The sequence below is a fragment of the Sordaria macrospora genome, chromosome 6 (genome assembly GCF_033870435.1).
Source record: "Sordaria macrospora chromosome 6, complete sequence".
NCBI classification, from domain to species: Eukaryota; Fungi; Ascomycota; class Sordariomycetes; order Sordariales; family Sordariaceae; genus Sordaria; species Sordaria macrospora.
In genome coordinates, this window is record NC_089376.1 from 1,991,904 (window position 1) to 2,016,944 (window position 25,041).

Here is a 25,041-nt window from a genome sequence, read left to right on the forward strand (position 1 = left end):
AGCCCGGTCATTGTACACCGATGAAGCTGCTGTTTGCGAGGGCCAGAGTCCAAGTGGACAAGACACTTTGTAACAGAGTAAATCACCAAAATGTGACCGCAGAGTGTCCAAGTCATTTGAAGTGGCATGGTAAAGCTTGTTCCTTCCATTTTCAAGTCATGTACCCCTGGATGCCAGCGCGCCTGTCATTGGTCGAACGAGGTTGCCTGACTTTCAGCCCACCTGAATCGCATTTCTTCAACCTCGAGGTCTTACATCTTTTGACAGAACATCCTCCACTATCACACTTTGCTTGTGATATCCCCTCTTTTTTCATCAGGCGCAGCGCTCGTTTCCGAGGATTCCGGTTACACACTCACAACTATCGCCAGCGAATCACGCAGTCACTGAGACTTAAATATTCTCATTGTGGGGGACAACTTTCCTCAAATACAATAAAACATCAAGACGAGCAAGCAGTCAAGACAGTGGCTCAACACACAGCCTTCGACAAAGACCACTAACACAAAAGCCCTGATATGAATTCAGTATGAGTCCCGATAACTCCAACCGGGCCCAATACAGCGGCTTGCAACAAAAAGACGACCAAGAATATCAAGAATATCTCGCCTTTGCAAACTCATCCTCATCGGGAGCCAACAACGACGACCACCACCACCAACCGGACGCAGAAGATGAAGAAGCCCAACTGCTTACAACCGAAGATTACATTGAGGAATTCGAACTCGACGAGACCCATACCACCACGACGCAGAAATCCAACCCCGGCCGTCTCCACCATGGGTCCAAATCCAAATCCCAACTACCAAACCCATTCCGCCGCCTCCTCTCCTTCGTCTCCGGCTCCTCCCACCCCGAACGACAAACTCTCACCTCATTTCTCTTTCCCAAGATCCAGTCCCTCCCCCGCGTCACCCTAGAACACCTCTTGCCCCACCAATGGCAGCGCACCGTCCTCTTAACCATCGGCCTGACCCTCTGGCTCACCATCTTCTCGCTCTCTCTGGTCCATTCCAAAGGCACCCTTCTGGATGGAAACGGCGAGGTGGTCAGACATCTAGACTGCATCTCCACGCTCTGGGGACCGGGGAACGAGTGCGGCGTGGATGGCGAGCGGTGCAAACCGTTTGGAAACGTCAGCTTTGCGTTTCGGTGCCCGGCAGATTGTAGGCAGGTCAAGGTACTGAATCCGAGATGGGTGGGCGGGGAGGAGGTGGTTTATAGGCCTTGGGTTATTGGTGGTGGGGAGGTTTCTGCTGACGGTTCGGGGACGGTGACGGGGACGGGAACTGGTACAGGTGCGGACACAGGCACGGGGGTATACAGAGGCGACTCGTTCATCTGCCAAGCAGCCATGCACGCCGGTGTTATTTCCGACGCCCGCGGCGGCTGCGGCGTGGTCTCGCTAGTCGGGGAGTACTACTCCTTCTTCCCCGGCCGTGGAGGCGAAGACATTACAAGTCTCGGCTTCGACTCCCATTTCCCCATGTCCTTCACTGTCCATCCCGCCTTAACCGGCGACGGTCAATGTCCCCAAATGGAGATGAAGACGGCTCGATCGTTGACGCCGACGATATTGCTCACTTCGCTGGTATCGGTATTAAGCACCTCCGCCACCACCTTGTGGTTCACCTCCTTCGTCACCATCTTTATCCACGTCGGCCTGGTCTCGGACCCGCCCAACGTCGACGGCCCGTCAGACACCATCATCCCGCAGCTGATATCCATCTTGTTCGAGCGCTTGCTGCCAGCCACTTTCGTCTCCGCCGTCCTCTTCTGGACTTGTTCGAGATCTACAACGCTCGCCGCCATCCCCGCCTCGGCCAACATCGAAAAAACCGTCCTCTGGCTTGGTGCACTCTGGATAGGCGCCCTATCCAATTTTACTTTGGAGTCCTGGATCCCCCTCTCCCGCTTAAGCGCGCACGACCTGCGCTCCCAACCGGGCGCCGTGCTAGCGCTCGTCGCGATCCTGGCTATTATTACGGTAACGGTGGCCTACCAGGCTTATTCCTTCTGGCTTGAGCGGCGCGCGCTTCCCTACCTGGCGCTCTACAGCTTCATTTTGGGCGGGATTGTGGTGGGGGCGATAGTTTCGATCGCGGGTGTGGGAACGTTGGAGTTGAGGATCCATCACTACGTCCTTGCCTTGCTTTTGCTGCCGCTGACGAGCATACAAACGCGTCCGGCGCTGGTATACCAGGGGCTGCTGCTGGGGTTGTTCATCAACGGGATTGCACGGTGGGGGTTCGACTCGGTTATACAGACGGCGGAGGCGTTGAGGGGCGGTGATGGGTTATTTGGGACGAGCTTGGTGCCGGTGGTGGATGGACAACCTTTGGTTTATCTTAGTAGTGAGGTTTCGGAGTTGTGGTGTATTGCATTCAAGTGGAAGGGGATTAATGAGACGTTGGCGGCGTTGCTGCCGAAGGTAGGGGAAAAGGGGAGGGAAGAAGCGGACCGGTTGCAGGGGGTGAGTGTTATGGTTAATGATGTGGAGAGGCACAGGAGGTTCTTTGCTGAAGAAGCGCTGGAGGATCAGGTGTTTAGGTGGGAGAGAGATCCAAAGGTGGTGAAGACGCCCGAGTATTTTCAGTTTGCCTTCTTGGGCGAGGATGGCAGAAGTATGGATTACTCTGGGGTTGGAACGTGGTTCGGGAATGGGACTTGGAGCTCTGGTCCGGGGTTTTATTGATTATGTAGGTCTTTTTAGCAGTTAGCGGAATGTTCAAAAGAAGTGAAGAACAAAGCAACAACCCCTTGCTATACGCCCCAGACCCCTATGTTGACGTCCTACTCCCGTCCTCCCCTTTAATTATCGCATTGCCCTCCTCCAACAATCTCCCCACATCCTCCCCTCCCACCCCCCTCTCCTTCCACCTCTCCAACAACCGCCTCGGCATCTCCCACCCCCTCGCCGCCTCCTCCTTCTTCCCCTCCTTCACCAACGCCCTCAACCGCTCAGGAACCCTCACCACCTCCCTCGCCAACTCTCTCGTCCTATCCCTCCTCTCCCTTCTACTCCTCCGTTCCTCCTCATCTTCAATCCCTTCCAGTATATCCCTATCCTGCTCCTGCTCCATCTCCCTCCGTCTCACAGCACTCTCATCCCCCTCCGACAGTCGTTGCCTCAACTCGCCTCTAATCCCACTAGCAAGCTCATAGACCTTTCCCAACACAGCATCCAGCGTGCTAGCCATGGGATCTAGCCTATCCCCAGTCGACGAGTTCGAGTCGAACATGCTCGTCCGCATCTTCCGTATGGTTTCCGTCGCGCTGATCAGCTTCGAGTAGTTGTCGTATACGAGCGCCTTCTTCTCGGCATCCAAAGCGCGGATCTCCTGCAATATGCGGGCGTAGGTTTTCAAGAGCTCAGCTAGCGTTGACGATTGCAGCAGCTCGGACAGGTACGGTTGTGCGGAAAATTCTGGGGAGTCGAGGACGGGCGAGGCGGGGATGGAGTCGAATGACGATAGCGATTGTTGGAAGCCATTGTTGGATGATGATGATGGGTCGGGCGATGGTGGCGTCGAGGTTACTTCGAGTATCGGGGTCGAGGTCCCCCCCGTTCCAGAGGCCGCTTGGGCTTTTTTGAGGTTGTAGTACTCGCGGAGGGCGGCGCGGTTGGCGCGTTTGCCGGCGGCGGCAACGGGGGCTGCGGAGGGGTTGGGCGAGCTCGAGGCGGATCGGGGCACGTCCAGCGATGGGCGCGTGGAGGAAGTGGGTGTTGTGTTGGAGTTGGAGAGGGCTTGGGAGGAGTTGATACGCCGCGAAAGAGGCGTGCCTGTGTCGCGCGGGGTGGCTATTGTTGACATGTTGTTGGATGTGTTTGGCTGGATGGCAACCGCTTGAAGCCAGAAATGGTGGTGTGAATGGCGGGGTGGAGGTGCGCGTGGCCGGTTAGGAGTCGATAATGGATAGATATCTCTCAAAGACCGTTGGAGTTGGAAATGACCGAGATGTATCTGTAACCGCTGCGTCGGTCGAGGGGTATCGTGAAGCTGGAGATGAGATGGAAAGAAAGTGGAAGTTTGGTAATGAAATTGGCGATTCTGCAGCGGGAACCGAATGGGATGACGTGGAGCTCTGACCAACGTTATCCCCTGACAGCATTCAATCGGTTGCGGCTGAAAAGGCCACCCCCCAGCGTCCATGCTGCAGTGGAACCGCACTAAAGCTCAGGGCAATTCAGGGCTACGTTAGCGCGGCAGGCGCGTCACAGCGGCAGGTCCCGACCCGTCCATTCCCCAGGGCCCTTCCCCGCACTGCAGCCGTAAAGGTTCTCAAGAATGCGGTGTTCCACCCGATCAACAATTCTTCTCGTAATTTTCACCTTACATCAACTTTTCTTGCCCCGATTCATTCCCAAAAACCTTCATCAGCCAACGGAAACCCGGCACCCAATTCGAAGAACACGACATGAGACGATACATTAAACCTATACAGTCATCATAGACAACAACAACAACAACAACAACAACAACAACAACAACAACAACAACAACAACAACAACAACAACAACAACAACAACAACAACAACAACAACAACAACAACAACAACAACAACAACAACAACAACAACAACAACAACAACAACAACAACAACAACAACGACTGAGTCAACTTACTCCAAACCATCCCGACAACATTCAATGGCATCCGAGACACACAACCGTTGATCGACAGGATCGACCATGAACAGGTCAACAATGACTTGGCATTGGTGACTGTGGATTGCTTTCCCGAATTTGAGATGATCCCTGAAGTACTGAAAATAACATGACTTTCTCCAGGTTGTAGCTAACGGTTCCAATGGTTCGAATCGTTCACTCCTCCCCATCCAGAAGAGACGTAAACTTCAAGTACCTCTTATCCGTCTTCCCATCGAAAGCCTCCTCCCGGTCGGTCCCAAAACTAGCCGCCTTCCACTCCGCGGCCATCTTCACCATCTCCTCACACTTCTGCACCACGCTCTCATACGCATCCGATCCCAGCAGCACCCTGGCCACCCACTTCTTGTCATTCACCACTCCCTCCGTCTTCACAACATCAACAATCGCTGTCGCAACCCTACCCAAATGTCCCGGCATGAATTTCATGGGATCGCTCATAAATATGCCTCCCACCTTCGCCAACAGCGGGCCATACGCATTCGGCAGACTGGTCCCTTCAGTGCCGAAAGCAGAATCCGCCTCGGACCGTGGTTGGCCGAGATTGGTAGGGAACCCACCGCACTCAATGGACACACATCGGATTCCCAGCGGTCCAAGTTCGTTGTGCAGGGACTCGACGTAGCTTGAGAGGGCAGCCTTGGAGGCGCTGTAGGTTCCCAGAAAAGGGAGCGAAGTCCAGGCGGCTGCTGATGAGGTGTATGCAAATCGTGACGGGGCGGCGGTTTTTGCTGCTCACAAGGGAGGCGGCGCGAGAACGGAGGAGTGGGAGCAACAGTCGAGTCAGCGTGAGAGGGGCAAAGAGGTTGGTTTGGAAGATACGGGTTGTGAAGGCTTCGCTGGTTCAAGTGAACAGGTCGAGTTAGCTAACTTGCAGGTGAGATGGCTCAGGGTGGAGCAGGGTGGTTGTCGTCGGAAGGGGATGACATACTCGGCTTCCTCTACACTCTTCATGGATGACATCCCGGCGTTGTTGAAGAGGACGTCAATGTGACCAAAGATGTTCCAGGATTCTTGAACCTTGCGCTTTAAAACTTCTTCGCTGGAGGTGGTGTCCAGCTCGAGCAGGGCGACAGTGTCGGATATGAGTTCGCCGAGGCGCTGCTCGACATTGCGGCCGGAGGCGATCACCTTGTCACCGCGAGAAATGATCTCATTTATAGTAGCGCGACCGATTCCGGAAGTTGCGCCAGTGACGAGCCAGACGAGGGGAACCATCTTCTTGTTTTGGGTGGTTGTGAGAAAGGTAAGCTGGAAGTTGGTAATGCTCTTTTCTTGGGCATTGCTGATGAGCATGATGAGGATAGCGGGTTTTCATGAGTCGAAACGATGAAGATCAGGCGACTTTATCCATCTCGGCTTCATGATCTTTTCCAAGCCGTTGCTGACATCCATCATCATAGCATCTTGGCTGCTTTCCTAAGCACCTGAGGAACATCATTTCCAAATATCGCGGTTTTCCTAGCCAAGATGTGATACAGCGGCCGCATGAGACGGGGCAAGTCTTCAATCTTGGTGCAAAGATGAAGTTGAAAGCTGGCGATTACTCAGGGCACGAGCTTTGATAAGCCTTCCAAAAGGACGTAACCACTTAGCGATGTGTAAGTCGCAGGCGTGCGGGCGGAGGGCCGCACCGCACCGTATCGTTCGGTCACATATGTTGGTGTTCACATGCGTGAGATGCGGACACGGCCGCGCCAAGAACTTCAGGGTCGGCGGTGCAGTGGGTGGTGGTGGATGGCGAGATGGATCTCTGAGCATGGGTAGGATACAACATGCTTACAAAGGCCGCTGACTGATCCAGATTTTGAGTCTAATCAGACTTCAGGAGACAGGCTGTAGCAGAAACAGCTCATCCCCTTGAAACCTCACTTTATACCTGTCGACCCTCAACCTCCATCCTTTTGTTCCAACACTAGGTCAGCAGCGACAGTGTGTACGACGGCTCAGATCCTTACATACATCCCCAACCAGCGCATGACAGAACCGCCTCTCCTCTCAATCCGTCTATAAACAGCTTTTATCCGGAAGCCTTATGGCACTTTTCTGAGGCGCGCTTTCTACAGCGCCCTCCACTTCAGCTGCTCTCAATATGGACAGCTCTGGCTTGAATGCGTACAACTCCATGCATCGCCGAGTGCATTTTCCCCAGCCCTTTCACTTAACTCTTTGCTTTCAAGCATTAGCTCGTGTTTCAAGGACTCTGACCGGAATTGACATTTCGAATGCAAGTGCAGGTTTCCCGCCGCTTTTTCAACCTAGTTCTCAAACGGGATGTTCCCCCTTTTAAGTGGTCCCCGAACAAGCAAGCGCCAAGACTCTTAAACATGTCAACAGAAGACCCCAAGACCTTGTCCAACACCCATCTTATATATGCATCAAAATAGCGTCCTTGATACAACCCGGCTTTTTTTCTCCGACTCGGCAACTACCCATGCTTGGTTCTATCGGCAAAGATATGGATACAAGCATCGCCTCGCGGAGTGCCGGAGTTCAGGAAACCCCCTTTCCCAGCAAAGCGAGATAACCAGACCGGCCCAGAGCCCCAGTTGTGGAAATTGCACGATACCGTTCGTTACCTACTGCTTTGGCGAACAACTGAAAAGGCGATTCCATACGACAGCCAAACGCAGCAAACATGGACTACACAACGAAGCTAGTAGGGTTGTACAATTGATCACTCGCCACCAGTGCTCCACGAGTCAGTTTTATTGGTAACATTTTTGAGTGGATAGGTGAGAGAAGGGTCTCCCCAAGGGGAGGTGAAGATCAAAAGAACCAGAACGTGCTCACGTGGTCCAACAACTCTCCAACCCCAACCAAGAGCACATCTCATATGAGCGAACCAGGGCCAAATATAAACCACATGAGATCTGGAGGAAATCATTGGTGAAATGGGTCTCGCATGTACCCCAGCCTACAGCCAATGTTGCCATTGGATAGAAGCGAACGGTTCGATGGCGGTGTGCAGGGGCGTGTGTTAGTTTCTAGCGGGAGAAGCCTCCTCCTCCTTCTCGGCTGGACAACCAAAGTGCTTCGAAATTCGAACCGGAACCCTGTGCTGGTCACCGGCTGGGTCGACACACCCCCTGATTATGAGCAAGGCCTGGAATAGCACGGAGAAGGGAGAAAAAAGAAAACTGACGACTCTAGTCTAGGCCTCCGATCATTACCGGTATATCCCGGATCGGCTGCGTGTATAAGAACCGTTGGGTCTGGGCTGTAAGTCCACAACAACAGCAAGGAACTCTCCACTGACTTTGACTTGGGACTTCAGCTTCCAGTCTCTCAAACTCATCATCATCACTCATCATACCTATCATCATCCACTTATACAAGTTTACGACTACCAAAGTTGAAATCCAATTATCAAACATGGCCCTCTCAACCGAAGCCAACATCACCGTCAACCCCCCCTACCACCTCCGCGATGGCGCCACCCCTTCCCACTTCACCCCCTCCAACCTGCCCTGGATCACCGGCACATGGCACACCACGCACTCAACCAACCCCGAAGAGCAATCCAGCAAGCGCAACGCGCGCATCTGCCTGTCCCTCATCCGCGGCAGCAACTCCGTCTCGTCCGACAGCGAAGGCTCCGACTCGGACATGGAGCCCGACAAGGACCGCATCCTCGCCGTGCGCTCGTACCAGGACCTCACATCTCCCGCGATCCAAGATGTTGGGCAGACCGATTTGTTTCTTGACGAGCTGGACCAGGGTTTCACGCAAGTGAACGGGCCCATCATGCGGCAGCGGTGGGAGATCCTTGCCTGGGGCAAGGAAGGGCAGCTGGAGGAGTGGATGAACGATGACGGATCGGGCTGGATTGTGGATAACACGGGAGAGGCCAGGCCGGATTGGAGGAATAGCTATGTGGTGGTGTACATCGGAAACGATCTGGGGAAGCTGAAGAACGTGGGCGAGGGCATGATTGAGATCTGGGATCGGTTCGGTCCTAGCGGTCCCCTCAGGGAGGAGACGGTGGAGAAGATCAGGGAGGCATTGAAGGGGCTGGGGGGCAAGGATGAGAGGTTTGCCAAGCTGGCGCAGAGGTTGGAGAGGATGAGGATGGATGAGGGGAGGAGCAGTGAGGATGATGCGAGGATAAGGGGGTACTAGATGATGTCTGGTATGGGCTGGGATTCGGGAGAGGGATGGGAGTTGGGAGTAAGGAAGCGACTGGAGCGAGGTCTAGGTCGACATGATGCGCAACAGAACGCTGCGCTGTTCGAGTTGATTCACGAAAGGATGGAACGAACTATTGACGGGCATTTGTAAGTTTGAAACGATGGATTAAGTTACCTACTAGAGGTAATAATGTGTAATAGTAATGCATTGGTTCGAACATCCTAAATATCATCTCGAGCTTAGTCTTCAGTTTCCTCCTCTTGAACTGTCGTGTCGAGTGTGCTTTCTTCGCAGTGGGAATCTTACCGTATCTGCCTCAATAGTGTAAGAGCGATCGTACTTGTGGCCGACAAATGGGATTGAATGGCTGGCATCAGATGTATCGAAGTATGAACCGCCAGAGCAATATCAACTTCGGAAAAACAGAAGAGACAAAAAAAAAAGAAGACACATACACTGATTGAACCCATCACCTCCCTCCCTCAACTTATTACCTCATCTTACCTCTGAGCTTAGTACAAAAAGATACAAAAAGGAGTACTAACAACCGCTCCACCCATCGCTCAGAATCAACCACCAAAACACCTCAACGCTTTGCTTTTTTTTTCTTGCTATCTTTTTCTGTCTTTTTTTTCATTGTGGGTTTCTTCTTCTTCTTCTTCTTTCTTTTTCTTGTTTTACCTTCTTCTGTTGCTGCAGATACTTCAATTTTCAATGGCGCGATGTGGCAGTTTACGGGTGTGGAACGTTCCTGATTGACAGGTAGTTTGAGGTGTCAGGACAGTTGACCACTGCGCCATTGGGCCAAGCGGTTGTCAGTGAAAGCGACACCGATTGGGCAGGTTGTATACCCGTTGTGTGCCTGCCGTAATCTGGAGGAAGGGGCGGCGGCAGGTGCGGGTGCCTGGAAAGTGCCCGTGGTGTAAGACATGAGACGAAAGGGGCAGGCTCGAAAAACAGGTAGAACACCATGGGAAAGTGGAGGATCAGAACCGCGGAAGGAGTGATGGGAGACAGCCGACATGTGGCGGATCATACCTTCCATGTTTGCGACTACGGTCTGTATCCCCTTCCATATCTCTACCGGAATTGACTCAACTCCTCGGCCCAAAAGAACTAGGAATTTTCAGACTCAGTCTTTTGTGCTTTTGCCATCACATCACATTCGCACATCTCCCAAGCACACCAGACATCAAGGCACTTCCCCCAAGTCAAGCAATATCTTGAACATCACCATGCAGGCTCCCATTTTAGCAATCTTCTGGACGATTACTCTCGCCCGTGTCGTCCCCCTTCAGCACATTCACTTCATCACCAGTAACTACAATGCTGCCAAGGGTCATTTGCATTCATTCGACCCCCGGAGTGCTGATCAGTTCCAACGGAACATTAGCATTGTCGGTCTGTCTGCCTCTGCCTCCGCGAACCGGCCCTTCATCGAGTAAGTCCTCTATGGTCTTCCAATCCTTGGGAAGCGGCTTTTGCTGACCCTAATTGGAACACCAGCTACAACTTCAACCTGACTGCAGGCCCCTTTGCCCCTGCTGCCTATTGTCACGCCTCCATCTCCACCCCTGACGCGAAAAGCCTCCTCACCACGGACTGGATCCAGTGTGTCCTGCCTCCTCTAAACTCTACGGACACCAAGTCAGACGACGAGGCCACTCCAGCTTCCTACAGCCAATACCAAGGAGCGAGCAAAGTCCGGAGAGCCGACGACGCAAGCAGAAGTGAAGTAGCTCGTGCCTCAACGGCTTTCAGATGGACCCAGAACCCTGAAGGAAGCGCCACACTGGACGTCGACTCAAACATCACCGTTGCCAGGAATGGTGACGGCAACAGCAGAGGCGTCATCATCCGACAGCAAGCCATGTATGACATCCCAGCCGCAGATATTGTCGGCCAGGCGGAGTACCGTGGCCCACAGGAGGTGGACGCTCGGGTCCAGAGAATGGAAATTTGCGATGATGTTGATGGAACCAAGACTTGCAACGAGATTGGCAGTGTGGCATAGAATGCAATGGTAATACATCGCGAAGAGAGTACCGGGAAGTCTTGGCTATGGAAGGTCGTCCTTCTATCGAATATCCTCGATCCCCTGCTCAGTAGCGCTTCGGTGATCGTATTGGTGGTATTCAAGACGATAACACCAGGCCATCTGAAGCTCGTAGCAATTTCGCTCTTCTTGAGCGCAGTGGGAATGTCTTTTTTGTTTCGGTATACTGGTGATAAGGTTTTGTGGTTTGTGTATACACTACTAGTGTTATTCTGTGTTCGCTGGGACGGTTTCATAGTTTCTGTTTCTTTACACGGTTAAAACAGCGGAGTCTTCAACGACATCAACATACAGCAAAACTCTCCAATAGCAATCTTCCGCTCCCTTCTTGTAGTGTTTTCTCTGTTTATTTTCAACATGTAAACTGATCAGCATCTCAGTATAACTTTTACACAACAATTCAGCTACGTTCAACCTACCTCAAGACCGCACAATCCCCTCACGCCAAAACTCAAATCTCCCCCCCCCCCCCCGTCTCTTCAGCTTCCCCTCGAAACCGTAACCGTCTTCGTAATGGTAGTCCTCCACCTCTCCCTACAGCTCCAATTCGTTCTTGTCCCCCACCAGCCCGGCCCACCTCCATCACTGGGCCAGCCGCCCTCATCATCGCCACCACCATCACCACCACCACCCTCGTCACAGCTAGTAATGGTGCTCGTTGCTGTAGCCGTGGAGGTGCGAATGCTGGTGGTCGTGCTGATGCTGATACTCGTAACCGTCTGCGTTTGGGTTTGTGTCTGGGTGATTGTCCATATTGGTCGTCCACCTCCTCCTTCTCCTCCTCCTCCTCCTCCTCCTCCTCCTCCTCCTCCTCCTCCCCATCTTTGGGTGACGGTTGTTGTTAAGATTACGGTCACGGTGTTGGCTGGAGCAGTAGTAGTCGTGGTAGTGGTGATGACGCTACCTGGTGCTGTGGTTGTGGCTGTGGCTGTGGCTGTGATGGTCTTGGTGACGGTGACTGTTGTCGGAGGGACAGGGACACCGGGGAGTAACGAGGTTTGAGTTTGGGCTTGGGTTTTCGTGGTCGTCGCAGTGGCTGTGACTGTGGCCGTGATCTGGGCGGTGTTGGTTCTTGTTGTAGTTGTAACGAGGGTATTCGAAGATGTTGCCGTCGAGGTGATCAATGTAACGAGCGTGATAACAGTGGTCAGTGTCCTCGTCAACGTTTGTACAGGTCCCGTCTGTGGTAATGATGATATCCCTGAACCTGGACCTAAACCTGGGCCCGAACAGAGACCGTATAGCGGGTTACATCCAGCGCCGCAGTGGTTGAGCGTAGAGCCGCACCAGCCCGAGGCGGAACAGCAGTCGCCGTAGGAAGAGCGGTGGCATGTTATGCCTTCGGAGCAGCGGCCGTCGGGACTAACTTCGAGACTTTGGGCTTTGACTATGTTTGGTAATAGTATGAACAAAAGGAGAGACGGAATGGACGTTGTCGCAAAGAGGAGGGGAAAGGCAAACGGGGAGGAGCTGAAGAGCCTCATTTTGATTCAGTGCTTAAGGGTGCGGCCTGTCAATATTGAAGACATTATGGCATGGGCTGCTGATGATATAGACGTCTTTTAAGTAGCTTCTTGTCGGGAAATTTCCGCGGGACTCAACCATGCTGGTGGAACAGTCGCCGCAAAAGAATTGCCGAAGGACATCTTCTCGAAAGAGGGTGATTATCCAAGGTATGGGCCTCAGCTCGCCAGCTTCATCAAGGGTCGACTGAGTAATCTTCCTTGATTCCCCTTCCTGGAAGTTAATTCATTTCTGTCCAACTCGTGCCATCGGCTGAACAGCCGAGGCAACAAATGAAGAAAGAGGGGACATATAGAGAATGTCTTTATCCGTGCTTCCCCCCAATACCCATGAGCCGGGCGACCGGATTATATAACAGAGGGAGAGAGCCTCAAAACTCGAAGTTCGCTGACCACCATCTTGGATAATACTTTTTCGGCTAAAAAAGCTAGTATTCGACTGCATGCTATGCAAGAATCCAAGAATAGGAGTACTGTAGATGCGTGGATTAGCTGGGGACTCGACTGAATAAGGAGTGCTGGGAAAAGGGTTGATACCAGACCATCAGCTTGTCCTTTGAGAAGAGCCAATTGGCAAGATAGAGTACCAAACACTGCTCACACATTGGTCAGTCCATGCGAAGCTTTGTGTTTTCCTTTTTCTTTTTTTTTTTTTTTTTTTTTTCTCCCTCTCTCCTTCGTACATCGTCTCCGGCTAATCTGTGTAGAGATTTCGGTCTGCGTCATCCACCTGGCATCATATCGGCAGCCACCTTCCCAACATGAATTTGAGATTTAGGGTGTCTTTCGTAATATATATTGACTGGTGACGCCATGGAGGATCTCCATGAGCACTCCTTCCAGTCAAGTGAACGGTTCCGGCGCCGCAGAAAACAGTCGTGCCTTCTTCCATTTTGACAACAGTGCAGAAGTTGAATGGGAAAGGAAGGTGCAAAGACATGGGCAGCGACGGCCGGGGACGGCAGGAGCGGTAGCAGAGCCTAGTCAAATTGGAGGATCTGTTCGTCCGACACCGAGGTGATGATTGACGCCGCAACGGTCGCAGTCAGTGGAAGGTTGACTTACATACCTCTATCGACAACCAACCAACACTTCATCGGATCACCGGGAGATGAACTGGGAGAACCCCCTTCAAAAGCCAAATGCACCATTGCATTGTCAATCCTGCATTCAATACGCCACCCAGTCCCCTTTTTTCTTTGTTTCTCCCGTTGCATCGGAATAGCTTCACGACTACTCAACGGTGACATTCCCGATCAAGGTACCGACTCCGGCAAGAAACGGGTTGTTTCAGTGGGTCATGCACCCGTTCGACAATACACGCTTAGGGCTGCACCGGGGAATATACCGCGGAACGCACCCGGTCTCGCCGGTCATGCCTTGTGCCGTTAGCTTGAGATTGTTATGGTCGGCCAAGTCGTTCACCGTCCTACCCCATCAATTAGTCTAATGGCTTTTCGAATCGACAAATATTTGACAGAAACAGCAACAGTGGTAAAGGCGGTCAGAATGAGATTCCCACACCAGTTCCCCCTCACTCAATGAATTCCATAGGATTCACGCCAAGTCTCTCTCGCTTTGGGCATTTTTGAATCGAAAATCTTCCAGTCATCGAACACGCTAGACACTCCAGGCTCCTCTTGTGGTTCTATCAAGACCCCCCTTAGCTTGATGCACAATTTTGGCGGTGACTTCGAACAATTTATCACATCTTTCAAGCTCCTTTCTCCTAAGGGGTTCTACCCAAACACTACAGCTGGAACGACCTGCTACGATGACGACAGCAACGGAGCCCCAAGTTGGGTCGTCCATATCAGTGTCTGTACTAGAGCACCTACAAGAGCCATTCCAGCAGCATATAATACCAGTAAGCAATCCAATGATGTGAATACATACAATATGTACAACATCCAGGTGCTAAGATCAAGGTCGAGAATAATAATATCGGTCCTATTTTTGAGGTCGATAATATCGACGAAAGATCTGACCCTGGGTTCGAAGATGGCGAGTATGCACCACCGTCTGACTTTTACATCTGAACGTTGAAGTTGATCAAATGTTAGCTATCGCTCGATCACTGCCTCTTTGAACAGAGCGATTCAAGAATACCGTCAGATAAACGGCCGGTCGTATCACAACTATGATGGTGCCTATTACTGGTACAACCGTTCTCCTCAGCGTAATAAGACATACGGGAACTAACACACTTTCAAGGGCACCGAACGACGACACACAAAATGAATACTTGGATATGGCGTATGTTCCTCTTCATGATACTGGCCGCAGTACCTCCATCCAGCTTGGCTCTAACCCGCTTTTAGTCACCATATGATGTGTCTCGCTTACGACAATCAGCTGTTTCTTGCGCCCTTAGAAAACCCCCAAAGAGTGTTGGACGTCGGATGCGGGACTGGCATCTGGTGCCTGTGTGTTATTCCTTTTCGTTTCTCGGTTGCCTTCGCTGTTTGATACTGACAAACCTCAACTTATCAGTGATTTTGCAGAGCAGTTCCCGGGCGCCCAAGTCACCGGCACTGACATCTCCCCGATTCAACCACGCTGGGTCAGCCCTAACTGTAGATTCGAAATTGACAACTGTGAACTCGAATGGACCTTTGCAGAAAACGAGTTTGACTACATACACATCGGCTCGCTCATCGGCTCCATCCAAGATTGGCCAAAACTCTACAAGGAGATTATTCGCGCTCTGAAGCCTGGGGGGTGGTTTGAACAGCGAGAGGTTGCGCTTCCTGTCCGTGCTAACGAGGGTGAATTACCTGAGGATTGCGTCTATCATGATTGGGCCAGCATATTCTACGAGACCGGAGAGGCAACAGGTCGTACGTGGAGAATCACGGAACAGTGGAAAGGATGGCTGCGAGATGCTGGCTTTACGGAGAAAATCCACACTCACCAGGTCAAGTTACCCATTGGAGGCTGGCCGAAGAACAAGCTTCAAAAGGAGATCGGGCTGTTCAACCTTCTTTCAATCGAGACTGGTCTAGAAGGATTTGCTACTTACATTTGTAAGATGGTTTTGGGGTGGCATGATGCTGAGATCCAGCTCTTATTAGAGAGGATGAGGGCGGCTGTCAAGAACCCCCAGTTGCATGCTTATTTTCCTCTGTAAGTACTGATGAAACGATTTGAAACACCGCCGACAAGTTAACTCATAATCTTTTACAGGAAGTCAGTCTGGACGCAGAAGCCATATGCTTAGGCAGAAAGATATCAGTCTGTTTCCGAGTGGTCCCAAAATGAAACAAGTGGTATGTGTACCTTGACTTCAACCTCCGTGATAGCGTGAGAGGCGCCCAAACGAGACATTTGTCAAAACACATTTCCCACAATATTCGCGAATCGTCAGCCACATACCAGCCAAGGCGATAGTCTTACCCTCCCAAGAAAGAGTCTCCGAAAACCACAGGCGCGAGTGATCACGATGCCTTAAATCAACTCAAACCCCAACAAACTCCCAAACCGTCCCGTCCACCGAATCCATCGCCACAAGAGCGCCTCCCTGCTGCTCCAAGAACTTGATCTTATACAACCTTTCCCAATGCGTCACCATCAAATACCACCCCTTTCCTTCCGGCCCACCAGGCGCCGGCCTCACAGCAATCCACTCCCACCCGTTATGCTTGTACACCCTCGCAATAATATTCTGCCACATATCGTGGCCCAAAAAGGTTCCCGAAGCCGCGTTGCGGAACCCTAACCACCCAGCGGTCTCGACGCAGTGCCAGTGCCAGTTACATTGGCCTTTTGCGACACATGGAGGCACGCTGATATCAGAAGAGGAGGTATTAGAGTTGGAATTGGAATTGGAGTTGTCAGTAATACTGATCAAATCCGGATCCGGAACGTGAACGAGCCGCAAGTTCCCGTCTATCAAAGTCAGCGCTCGGCCGGTGGAGGCTTCGAGAAGGATAAACGTTTGGCCTGGGAGGGGGGCGGCGTGGCGGGTGTAGCGCGAGGATGGTGGTCTTGACTTTTGAGTTCCGCCGGAGGGAGATGATGGAGCACTTTCGTAATTTGACGCCGCTGGTGTGGGCGTCGAAGATCGCGTGACACTCGCTATGTCTGTGGGCGCGGGGGTAAGAATGGTTAACGGTGGGAATTCGTGGTCGGTGTCACCGTCGGCTTCGTGAGCCTGGGAAGCGCTGGGGGTGCTGATAGTCGTCGAGGGACTGAGAGATCGGGATGGAAGGCTTCCGTTAAGCCTAGCTCCTCCTCTTCCTTCTCCTCCTCCTTCCCCAGTCATATTTGTACTCGTGCCCATCTGGCTGGTATGTAACCGCAAGTTCCCAGCGCTCAAGCTCAAGATATTACTGGCGGTCGTCGTCGTCCCATTTTCGTCTCTGTCTCGGTTTCGGTTTTCGATAATTTGCCGCTCAATCTGATCGCGATACAAGCTTCTCCATTGCGCTAGAGACTCGTCAATCTGTTCATCGGGTTGCAGGACCGAGTTGATAGTATGAAGATCGCCTCCTCCTTCAACGGTATCGGCATCTGATGATGAGACGGTGGGAGTGAGAAAGCTGCTGGTACTCAAACTGGTGGTGCTTTCGGTGAGGGAGGAGTAAGGGATGCTGATGTCTGATTGGGCGTCGTCATTATCGTCTTCGTTGTTCATGTTCTCAGAGGTGTTGGAGTTATTCATGTTGTTGGAGTTGGCGTTCTGACCGGCGGGAATGTGTTCGCGGTTTGTTGGTGGTGGTGGGTTTGAGATCATGTTGGACTGACGTAGGACTCTCTCTCTGGGGTGGGTATTATGAGTGTGAATATGTAACCCAAGTTGTTGTTGTTTGGATTGAGCTGAGATTCATTTCCCACGTGTAATGCTAGAGGAAGTGAAATGATTGAGGTTCCGGTTCTAGTGTAGTGCAAAAGCTACGATGACGAGCAGGTCAGGTTGATATATGAGTCCTACCAATATCCGCATTCATTAGACGTCGATCCTACGATCCTTGTCCAAGGCGGGTTGGGCTTTAGTGGTACGGATACGGGCCCAAACAGCTTTCTTAGGCCGACTGGCTGCTACACCTTTTCTGCATGTAAGTAATCGCTGGAAATTCGGGATTGGTCACTGACTAGGTGTGGGCCGGGCGGCGGCGGTTAATAGAGGGGCGGAGTTCAAGCGACCTGGGAATACGTGATGCAAAAACCTAGGCCTAAAAAGTGACGCGGGAAATGTGAATTGACTTGGAAGATAATCATGATCCTTTGTTGATAGGATTATCTGGTGTTGTTGGTCGCGAATGCAGATGTGGTTTGTACTTTGTAGATATATTGGTCGTAGAACCGCTTGGTGTTGAACACTTAACACGACCTTCCATTTTACTGACCATTTTCTGTTAGTGCACTAACTCTCACCAACCCTTTTACATACTAGTTGATGGGTCCGAATCTTGCCAAAAGCCGTCTTTTTCTTTCACTTCTGTTTTAAGTCGCGCCGCACCCGTCTTAACGCCAAAACTTCCCTTGTCACTACGTTCCTCCTACTTCCATGACACCTTTCACGACTACCTTCGTAGGCATAGGTAGAGGCATGGTGGCATGGCCGGAACGGCGCCGTCACACTTAACGTTCGTTTGAAGTCTCTGTATACTTCGTCTCCCTACAACCGCCAGGTCCACACGTTAACCCGAAATCCAGGGCGGCCAATCCGATCGGCCTGTATTCGTTGGTTTCCAAAGTTCCAATAAAAAAAGATAAAAATAACAAACGAGAGCAAAAGCCACACCTAGTCTGCGGCCAATCCCGAATTTACACGTACATGCAGTTAGTTCGGTGCAGCAGCCGCCCTGAGAAGCTGTTTGGCCCAAAGCCCAACCCCCGCCTTAGACAAGGATCGACGTCCATATGGTGGGTGTTTGTTATATACACAATCCTACCTTAAACCCAAGCTCCAATTCTTCGTCGGTTAAGCACAACATTTAACGACAAATCGATGCACAATCTCGTCAAGTCATCCACTTAGGATAACAGCCTACCTACAACCCGGATAATTATCCAGAAAGCTGCAACATGACCTTAAAACCTCCACAACGCCAACTCCGACAACGGCAACGATGATGCCCAATCAGACATCAGCATTCCCTATTCCTCACGCACCGAAAGGACCACCACCAGCACCAACAGCGACTGTCTAACTCCGACATCATCAGATGCCCGTACCGTTGCCACTGAAGGGGTAAACCTACAGACCAGCAACTCGGTGCGACATGGAATGGACTCTTCTTATCATCGTCATGAACATGTTGATGATTCTCTGGCTCAATGGATATCTTTGTACCGCGATGAGATTGAACGGCAGATTATCACCAACCGGAATCGAGACCAAGCTAGTACGATGAGGGCTAGCAACACCTTGAGCGCGGGAAACCTGAAAATGCATACCAGCCAGACGAGTGAGACCTTGGCTGGTGAGAAAGGAGGAGGAGAAGGAGGAGGAGGAGGAGGAGGAGGAGGAGGAGGAGGAGGAGGAGGAGGAGTCAAACTCGACAGCAGCGAACGTATAAGAGAAAAGGGAAAAGGAAGAGAAGAAGAATCAAAGTCTTCGCTTCCTCAGAGCCCAAGCGACTCCTCCTCATCTACCTCTCCCACATTCAAGAAGCTCGTCTGCCATATCTTAATTTTTGTCGGCCTTCTTCTCGCCTTTTTCGCTTATTTACGCTTTCTATCATCATCTCCCAGTAGGTCCTCCGTCGATTCCCACCCTCATAACGCCGATGAGGTACATGACCACGAATTCCCGCCGTTAACCATCCTTTCCCCAGTGCCAACAGCCACCCACACCCGCTTATCAACGTCCACGCCCGTAAACGAGAGTGCTCCCTCATCGCCTCATGGGGCACAAAATTCGAACCCCAAGCCGTCACCTCCCTCACGCTACACCCGCTACGCAACCCCACTTCCCGACCAAACCTTTATCCTCCTCGAATCCTCCACCGGTCGAGCTTTGACTTTAACCGACGGGAAGCTGGGTCTGGCTCACGTACCGGATTCGGATCTTATCAGCATCAGCGACAAACCCGACCGAGCCGTAGTAGCTGTGCCTCCATGTGTAACCAAAGGCCAATGTGCCTGGTACTGGCACTGCATCGAGACCTCTGGGTGGCTCGGCTTCCGCAACAAAGCCTCGGGAACCTTTTTGGAGCATGATATCGGGGGCAGGAAAATCTTTGCGACGGCGTACAAGCATAACGAGTGGGAGTGGATGGCTGTAAGGCCGGCGCCGGGCGAGAAAGAAGGGTGGTATCTGATGATGCAGCATTGGTGGAAGTTACACAAGATTCAGTTCTTGAAGGATCGGAGGGAGTTCGCAATGAGAGAGACGAGAGGTTTGCAGGAGGTGGAGGGGACAGTTTGGGAGTTTATTAGGGCTTGATAGAGAGAAAAATGTTAAATGCTTGAAAGGGGAAGGAAGGGGTGGATGGTTCAGACTTCAGGCATGTTCGGCTCTCAGATGAGCTCGGTTGCTGGATATGCACACCGTAGTTTTCACCCCTCTTATTTGTCCAAGGCGCTAACATCTCCATGATTTTGTTTTATCAGACATTAAACGCTCAGGTTTACCCGAAAACTTTGCTTCATCAGTGTCCTCACTTGATGACATGCAGATGTTGTCAAGGGGTGACGGATGCACGATGTGGAATATTGGTTTATTCAACACATATCTACAAGTGGCTTAACAGGGCTCTACCTTTTTCTTCACTCATCGCTCCTCTCAACCCCTTCCGTCTCCTTAATCCGATAAACATACTTCATAGCACTCGCCTTTCCATCCCTCAACCTCTCCAAACCCTCTTGCACGCCCGCCAGTCCTCCGGGCAACACCTCGGTCCTCTGCCCCTTAAACCACCCCTTCTGCAAGCCCCTCGCAATATACCTATACCACACATACCCAAAGTCCTTCTCATCCTGGTGCACGCTACCAACCATAGTCATGCTCTGGTCCACATAGTCCGGCACGCCCATCTTGCCAAACAGCACAAACGTCGCTTTGGCCCTCACCTCCTTATCCCCCTTCTTCACCGGCTGGCTCAGCACCTGCGCGAGGTGCTCCGGCGTTCCCTTCTCCGACACCGCGTCAAAAGCGTGCAGCAGCGGCCTGCCGTTCAACGCCTTCTTGATGCCCTCCACAACCGCCTTTTCACCCTCGCGGTAATCAAGCAGCACATCGCCCTTGGCCTGGTCCAAAAGCGGCGCGATCCGCTCGCTGCCCGCCCGCCCGGCGATGCAAATCAGCGGGTGGATGTTACTCCTCTTCGCCATCTGCAGAGCGTAATACCCCACGGCGCTCGACGCGCCGTAGATAACTAGCGGGGTGTTCTCGCGCTCCTCGTCGCTCACGGACTTGGCCCACGGCTCCGGCAGTCCCAGACGGGAGAACAAGCCAACGGCGGCAGTCATGGCAGCCAGCGGCAGCGCCGCGGCCTCCTCGAAGGTGGTTTCCTTGGGGATGTGGAAGGTCGTGTGTTGCCAGGCGACGGCGTACTCAGCCCAGGAGCCGTGGGGCGCCTGCATCTCGTGGAAGGCGGCGACGCGGTCGCCGGGCTTGAACTCCCATACGTTGGAGCCGACGGCTTCGACGATACCGGCGATGTCGTCGCCTTGGTTGAGGGGTGGCTTGTCGGGCATCAGGCCGGGGAGCTTCCAGTCCTTTGGGTTACACCCGGAGACGACGACGCGGATGAGGACTTGGTCGTCGTTGGGGGTGGGCTTGGGGGAGTCGATGATTTGGACTTTGGGTCCTGAAAGGGGGGGGGGGGGGGGGGAAGAGCGTTAGGTTAGTTGGTTTGTTCCATTGGAGGGGTTTGATTGTTGAAGAGCTGAGAGGCTTACCGTCTCCTACGATAGCTTCCTTCATTTTGACTGATGTGTGTTTAAACTGTGTGTCTCTTTGTTCGTGGTTTGCGTAGTTTGAGCTTAGTCAGGTGAATGAGCAAGTCTGTAGTGGTGGTTAAGGAAGACGCTTCGTAGGAGGTAGGTAATGATATTTCGACAGTGATCGGGGTCGTATAAGAAGCCGAGCCATCAAGGTGGGCGGTGGTCACTTTGATTTATAATGTACCCCCGAAACCCAAGAAAACGGCTAAACATGGGGACTTTCAATAGCGTCATCGAAGGCAAGGGAACATCCGATCCCCAACATGTCGCGGGCGGGACGAACGAGGCAAGAGGGGAGAGGGGTGGTGCCTAGCAGTTGGGGGAGATTTGTAACCCATTCAACAACAACCACACCGTGGAAAACTCGGCGATCGGTTGATGACCAATTCATCTTTGCGAGTTTGGGTAGCGTGGAACTGGGAACCCACGTTCTCTGCTGGATTTAATGGATTTAATGGATTTAAACCGGGATGCCATGTGTTGGGTTTAAAAGAAGTCTCCGAACTGTGTATTTCATGGGAAAGGCAGCCAATTCCATGCGCCGGAACCATTTCCGGTTTGCCGCCGACTCCCGACACCCCGGAATCCCGAATATGTTTCTTTCGATGCTGTCATTGGCTTCCTTGGCATCAAAGGGACTACCCCCATTCAAAAGGTCCTTTGCCCCACACCGAATTGGAGGTTCATCCCATCACAACCAGGGACACTTGCCGAAAAGAATAAGAAGGGAGCTCTTTTCAAACTTGATCATCATGCAACTTCTTCTCTCCTTCCGTTGTTATGGAGGAAACCCTAAAATACTTATGGTGCTTACCCCACCGGAAGCTCCCGAACCCGAAGGGATATATATGTACGACGGTGCAACGCCGAGGTTGCATTAGTAGACACTTCTTTCGGTATCTTCTTCCGTCTGATGCACCCCTAATTTCGACAACATCAAGGGGTTCGCAATGGTCTGGTCTGGGTCTGACGCTATGGGCATCAGACATGGACGATGAGGCCGATTGGTAAGATTCCGATAGGTGAAAGACTCACTGTATCAAGGGGATAAGAGTTGAGTTTCTCATTGAAGCGGCTATAAGATAGGGCTGGACGACTTTGGTAGTGGAGGAAGGATAGTACCTATAGTACTAGGGACGTGAATATCACTAATGCATGCGACACAATACAACACTCAAACAGTGTTCAGCTCCAAAATATTAACATGCATTCATAGGCGAGTCCCTATACTAAGCAATGCAAGCACCAAACCCTCCTATCATCTCTCTCACGTCACCTACGGACAATATATATCATCTCCAGACCTCCTAATTCTCAAGCACCACCCGACTGAGGTGCTTACTTACTGAGAAACATCAGTCCCAGCAAAGCCCAAGAGCTCATTCCACTTCTCCGCAGTAGCAGCGTCCCTCGTTCCCAGAGCCTGGATCTGGACCTTGGCGTCCAAGCAGGCCGTCTTGGCCGCTGCGTTGGCCTGGCAGACGTTGGTCAGCTGGTCGCAGATGCGGTTGGTGATGATGTTGGGGTTGAGCGCCTCCTGCTGGCCCTTGGCAACGAGCGCGTCCTTGGCCTGGAAGGTGAATTCGGTGGCCTTGCGGTTGGCGCGGCCGCCGACGAAGCTCATGGTGGGCACGCAGAGACCGAAGTCAGCGCCGGCGAGGGTGGACTTTTGGACGCCGTTGTTTCCGGTGTTGGCATTGCCGTTGCCGTTGTTACCGCCATTGTTGTTGTTGTTGTTGTTGTTGTTGTTGTTGTTGTTCCCGTTGTTCCCGTTGTTCCCGTTGTTCCCGTTGTTCCCGTTGTTCCCGTTGTTCCCGTTGTTCCCGTTGTTCCCGTTGTTCCCGTTGTTCCCGTTGTTCCCGTTGTTCCCGTTGTTCCCGTTGTTCCCGTTGTTCCCGTTGTTCCCGTTGTTCCCGTTGTTCCCGTTGTTCCCGTTGTTGTTGTTACCGTTGTTGACATCGGCAACGGCGGAGGTAGCAGCAGGCTGGACAATGGTGGTCAGAGTTCTGACCTTGCCGCACCTGACCTTGGAGGCAGCACTGGTGGCAGCAGGAGCAGCGGAAGTAACAGCGGAGGTAACGGCACCAGTGTTGCCGTTGTTACCGTTGTTGTTACCGTTGTTGTTGTTGTTGTTGTTGTTGTTGTTGTTGTTGTTGTTGTTGTTGTTGTTGTTGTTGTTGTTGTTGTTGTTGTTGTTGTTGTTGTTGTTGTTGTTGTCAGCAGAAGGCGCGGTGGTAGAGCCGCTGGCGCTCTGGGCAGTGAAGTTGGTGAAGCCATTGGCAGCCATAATATCCGCAACACTTAATCCATCGGCGTTGAACGGAGTGGTGAGAGACTTGGCCGAAGCGGCATTCGCAACATCAGCGCCAGCCACATCAGGGTCAACAAGGGGAACAATACCCCTGAGCTCCTTGGTGGCCGGGAGAGCGGGGTCGGAGCAGATGGAAGGGATAGAGACAGCAAAGGGGTTGAAGTTCTTCTCAGCGGCGACAAGCTTCTTGGCAGCATCAATGACGGCCTTGTCATTACCGAGCTCGGAAACAATTCTGTCGGCGAGGGTGAGCTAGAGAGGGTGTTAGTGAGGAACGATATATGCAAGTTTTAGATGTACTGACCTTGTCACAAGCGTTGGCACCGGCGAGAAGGACACCGGGAGTGGAACCGGCAAGGGTGGGAGCAACACCGGGGCTACCAAAGTTGCTCAGAGAGGATATAATCTGGGCAACAGACTGCTCTTGTCCGAAACGAGCTTCGGCAGTGGCCAGAAGAAGGGCGGTAAGGGCGAGCTTGGAGTACATGATGATCGAGCTTTTTCTGATCTGACGGGTGGTAAAACTGGAGGTAATTTGGAGTATGCAAGAGTGCTGGAAATGGAGGAAGCAAAGACCGGCTAGCGGTTGTATAGAAGTCAAGTGAAAGAGTAGTAGTATTGCTGAAAGAGTGAGAAGAACGAAATAGTTGCCAGAACTGTAGAGACCGAAGACCCGAAAGAAGAGAGTGAAGCTGAATGATGATGAGAAAAGAGAAGGTGGTGGTGTTTACGAGAGGACAGTCAAGTTATATAGAAACAAACACTACCTCCAGGCGATCTGGATCCAGGGTCAAAGTCCATCTGATGGGTTGCCCTTGATGGCGATCATACAGGCACACAACAGACCACGAGAAGAGTTGTTGACGGCGTCCCATCTCAGACAAGGCATTGCTGTCCCTGTGTCAAGTGTTTGTGGTTGGGCAAGGGGAAATCCCCTGCCCAAACTTCATGGGCGGTAAACAGAACAGCATCTCATCAGCCTGGTGGACTCTGGGTCCATGCTGAGATTCACCTGGACATTGGTAGATATTGCCGGCGGTCTGGGCCTGACACTTGGCGGATCTTGGAGATCTTGAAACGCGGGTGTTGATGCCTCCATGTTCATGGCATGCCCCGAGACATTGCTCACTGCTCATTCCTCATACCTTTACCATCTTGAAAGGTAGCAGCTCAGGAAGTTTCAAGGAGAAGCCTTCCTGGAAAACTTAGGTTGTCTTAAAGTTTACCGAGGCTTGATAGTGAGCCGGTGTAACAGCTGGCGCCCGGGCTTAAAACTGGGCATCTTCCCGATGACAGGAGTGAGGTTTCATCATCAGCGGAGAGCAAGCTTGTGGTCGATGAACGTCCGGATCTTGATCCTGGTGTTTCCTCTTGTTAGCGTAGGGACACCCAGTGGCAAAGATCTGTCAACATGCAGGCATTTAGAATAAACTTAAAATTCAAGCGCTCGTATT

The 25,041-nt window shown here is 52.1% G+C and overlaps 11 protein-coding genes across 11 annotated transcripts; 5 read left to right on the forward strand and 6 right to left on the reverse strand.

The window, feature by feature from the left end:
• Positions 1 to 381: 381 nt before the first annotated feature.
• On the forward strand, positions 382 to 2,721 carry SMAC4_06429 (uncharacterized protein). Its single transcript, XM_003344726.2, has one exon. It carries the CDS (start codon positions 530 to 532, stop codon positions 2,693 to 2,695), a length of 2,166 nt encoding a protein of 721 aa, XP_003344774.1. The 5' UTR covers positions 382 to 529; the 3' UTR covers positions 2,696 to 2,721.
• A 59-nt stretch (positions 2,722 to 2,780) lies between these two features.
• SMAC4_06430 (uncharacterized protein) lies at positions 2,781 to 3,815 on the reverse strand (the record flags this gene model as incomplete). The annotated part of the gene is made up of 1 exon (XM_003344727.1): positions 2,781 to 3,815. The coding sequence occupies one exon, from the start codon at positions 3,813 to 3,815 to the stop codon at positions 2,781 to 2,783; it is 1,035 nt and encodes a 344-aa protein (XP_003344775.1).
• Positions 3,816 to 4,827: 1,012 nt separating this feature from the next.
• On the reverse strand, positions 4,828 to 5,967 carry SMAC4_06431 (uncharacterized protein; the record flags this gene model as incomplete). The annotated part of the gene is made up of 3 exons (XM_003344728.1): positions 4,828 to 5,360; positions 5,494 to 5,510; positions 5,603 to 5,967. The coding sequence occupies 3 exons, from the start codon at positions 5,965 to 5,967 to the stop codon at positions 4,828 to 4,830; spliced, it is 915 nt and encodes a 304-aa protein (XP_003344776.1).
• A 1,947-nt stretch (positions 5,968 to 7,914) lies between these two features.
• Positions 7,915 to 9,045, forward strand: SMAC4_06432 (uncharacterized protein). Its single transcript, XM_003344729.2, has one exon. It carries the CDS (start codon positions 8,047 to 8,049, stop codon positions 8,791 to 8,793), a length of 747 nt encoding a protein of 248 aa, XP_003344777.1. The 5' UTR covers positions 7,915 to 8,046; the 3' UTR covers positions 8,794 to 9,045.
• A 623-nt stretch (positions 9,046 to 9,668) lies between these two features.
• Positions 9,669 to 11,301, forward strand: SMAC4_06433 (uncharacterized protein). The gene is made up of 2 exons (XM_003344730.2): positions 9,669 to 10,243; positions 10,309 to 11,301. The coding sequence occupies exons 1-2, from the start codon at positions 9,825 to 9,827 to the stop codon at positions 10,814 to 10,816; spliced, it is 927 nt and encodes a 308-aa protein (XP_003344778.2). The 5' UTR covers positions 9,669 to 9,824; the 3' UTR covers positions 10,817 to 11,301.
• Positions 11,302 to 11,337: 36 nt separating this feature from the next.
• SMAC4_06434 (uncharacterized protein) lies at positions 11,338 to 12,342 on the reverse strand (the record flags this gene model as incomplete). The annotated part of the gene is made up of 1 exon (XM_003344731.1): positions 11,338 to 12,342. One exon carries the CDS (start codon positions 12,340 to 12,342, stop codon positions 11,338 to 11,340), a length of 1,005 nt encoding a protein of 334 aa, XP_003344779.1.
• A 1,512-nt stretch (positions 12,343 to 13,854) lies between these two features.
• SMAC4_06435 (uncharacterized protein) lies at positions 13,855 to 15,601 on the forward strand (the record flags this gene model as incomplete). The annotated part of the gene is made up of 7 exons (XM_024655834.2): positions 13,855 to 14,248; positions 14,316 to 14,389; positions 14,445 to 14,540; positions 14,596 to 14,637; positions 14,703 to 14,807; positions 14,875 to 15,507; positions 15,568 to 15,601. Exons 1-7 carry the CDS (start codon positions 14,156 to 14,158, stop codon positions 15,599 to 15,601), a joined length of 1,077 nt encoding a protein of 358 aa, XP_024511658.2. The 5' UTR covers positions 13,855 to 14,155.
• Positions 15,602 to 15,611: 10 nt separating this feature from the next.
• Positions 15,612 to 17,263, reverse strand: SMAC4_06436 (uncharacterized protein). The gene has a single exon (XM_003344733.2). It carries the CDS (start codon positions 17,114 to 17,116, stop codon positions 15,839 to 15,841), a length of 1,278 nt encoding a protein of 425 aa, XP_003344781.1. The 5' UTR covers positions 17,117 to 17,263; the 3' UTR covers positions 15,612 to 15,838.
• Positions 17,264 to 18,313: 1,050 nt separating this feature from the next.
• SMAC4_06437 (uncharacterized protein) lies at positions 18,314 to 20,033 on the forward strand. Its single transcript, XM_024655835.2, has 2 exons — positions 18,314 to 19,079; positions 19,164 to 20,033. The coding sequence occupies exons 1-2, from the start codon at positions 18,614 to 18,616 to the stop codon at positions 19,772 to 19,774; spliced, it is 1,077 nt and encodes a 358-aa protein (XP_024511659.2). The 5' UTR covers positions 18,314 to 18,613; the 3' UTR covers positions 19,775 to 20,033.
• An 18-nt stretch (positions 20,034 to 20,051) lies between these two features.
• Positions 20,052 to 21,378, reverse strand: SMAC4_06438 (uncharacterized protein). The gene is made up of 2 exons (XM_003344735.2): positions 21,232 to 21,378; positions 20,052 to 21,140 (listed from the first exon to the last, which is right to left on the reverse strand). The coding sequence occupies exons 1-2, from the start codon at positions 21,254 to 21,256 to the stop codon at positions 20,098 to 20,100; spliced, it is 1,068 nt and encodes a 355-aa protein (XP_003344783.1). The 5' UTR covers positions 21,257 to 21,378; the 3' UTR covers positions 20,052 to 20,097.
• A 1,240-nt stretch (positions 21,379 to 22,618) lies between these two features.
• On the reverse strand, positions 22,619 to 24,074 carry SMAC4_04923 (uncharacterized protein; the record flags this gene model as incomplete). The annotated part of the gene is made up of 2 exons (XM_003347567.2): positions 22,619 to 23,839; positions 23,892 to 24,074. 2 exons carry the CDS (start codon positions 24,072 to 24,074, stop codon positions 22,619 to 22,621), a joined length of 1,404 nt encoding a protein of 467 aa, XP_003347615.2.
• Positions 24,075 to 25,041: the final 967 nt, after the last annotated feature.

What these genes read in the sequence shown, in the direction of transcription:
- SMAC4_06432 (XM_003344729.2), top strand. Translation starts at nt 8,047, where the DNA reads ATGGCCCTCTCAACCGAAGCCAACATCACCGTCAACCCCCCCTACCAC.
- SMAC4_06436 (XM_003344733.2), bottom strand. Translation starts at nt 17,116, where the DNA reads ATGATCTCAAACCCACCACCACCAACAAACCGCGAACACATTCCCGCC.
- SMAC4_06437 (XM_024655835.2), top strand. Translation starts at nt 18,614, where the DNA reads ATGGACTCTTCTTATCATCGTCATGAACATGTTGATGATTCTCTGGCT. An exon ending in CTTTCTATCATCATCTCCCA is followed by an intron (nt 19,080 to 19,163) that starts GTAGGTCCTCCG and finishes TCCTTTCCCCAG; the next exon opens with TGCCAACAGCCACCCACACC.
- SMAC4_06438 (XM_003344735.2), bottom strand. Translation starts at nt 21,256, where the DNA reads ATGAAGGAAGCTATCGTAGGAGACG. An exon ending in GGAAGCTATCGTAGGAGACG is followed by an intron (nt 21,141 to 21,231) that starts GTAAGCCTCTCA and finishes CCCCCCTTTCAG; the next exon opens with GACCCAAAGTCCAAATCATC.
- SMAC4_06429 (XM_003344726.2), top strand. Translation starts at nt 530, where the DNA reads ATGAGTCCCGATAACTCCAACCGGGCCCAATACAGCGGCTTGCAACAA.
- SMAC4_06433 (XM_003344730.2), top strand. Translation starts at nt 9,825, where the DNA reads ATGTGGCGGATCATACCTTCCATGTTTGCGACTACGGTCTGTATCCCC. An exon ending in GCGAACCGGCCCTTCATCGA is followed by an intron (nt 10,244 to 10,308) that starts GTAAGTCCTCTA and finishes TTGGAACACCAG; the next exon opens with CTACAACTTCAACCTGACTG.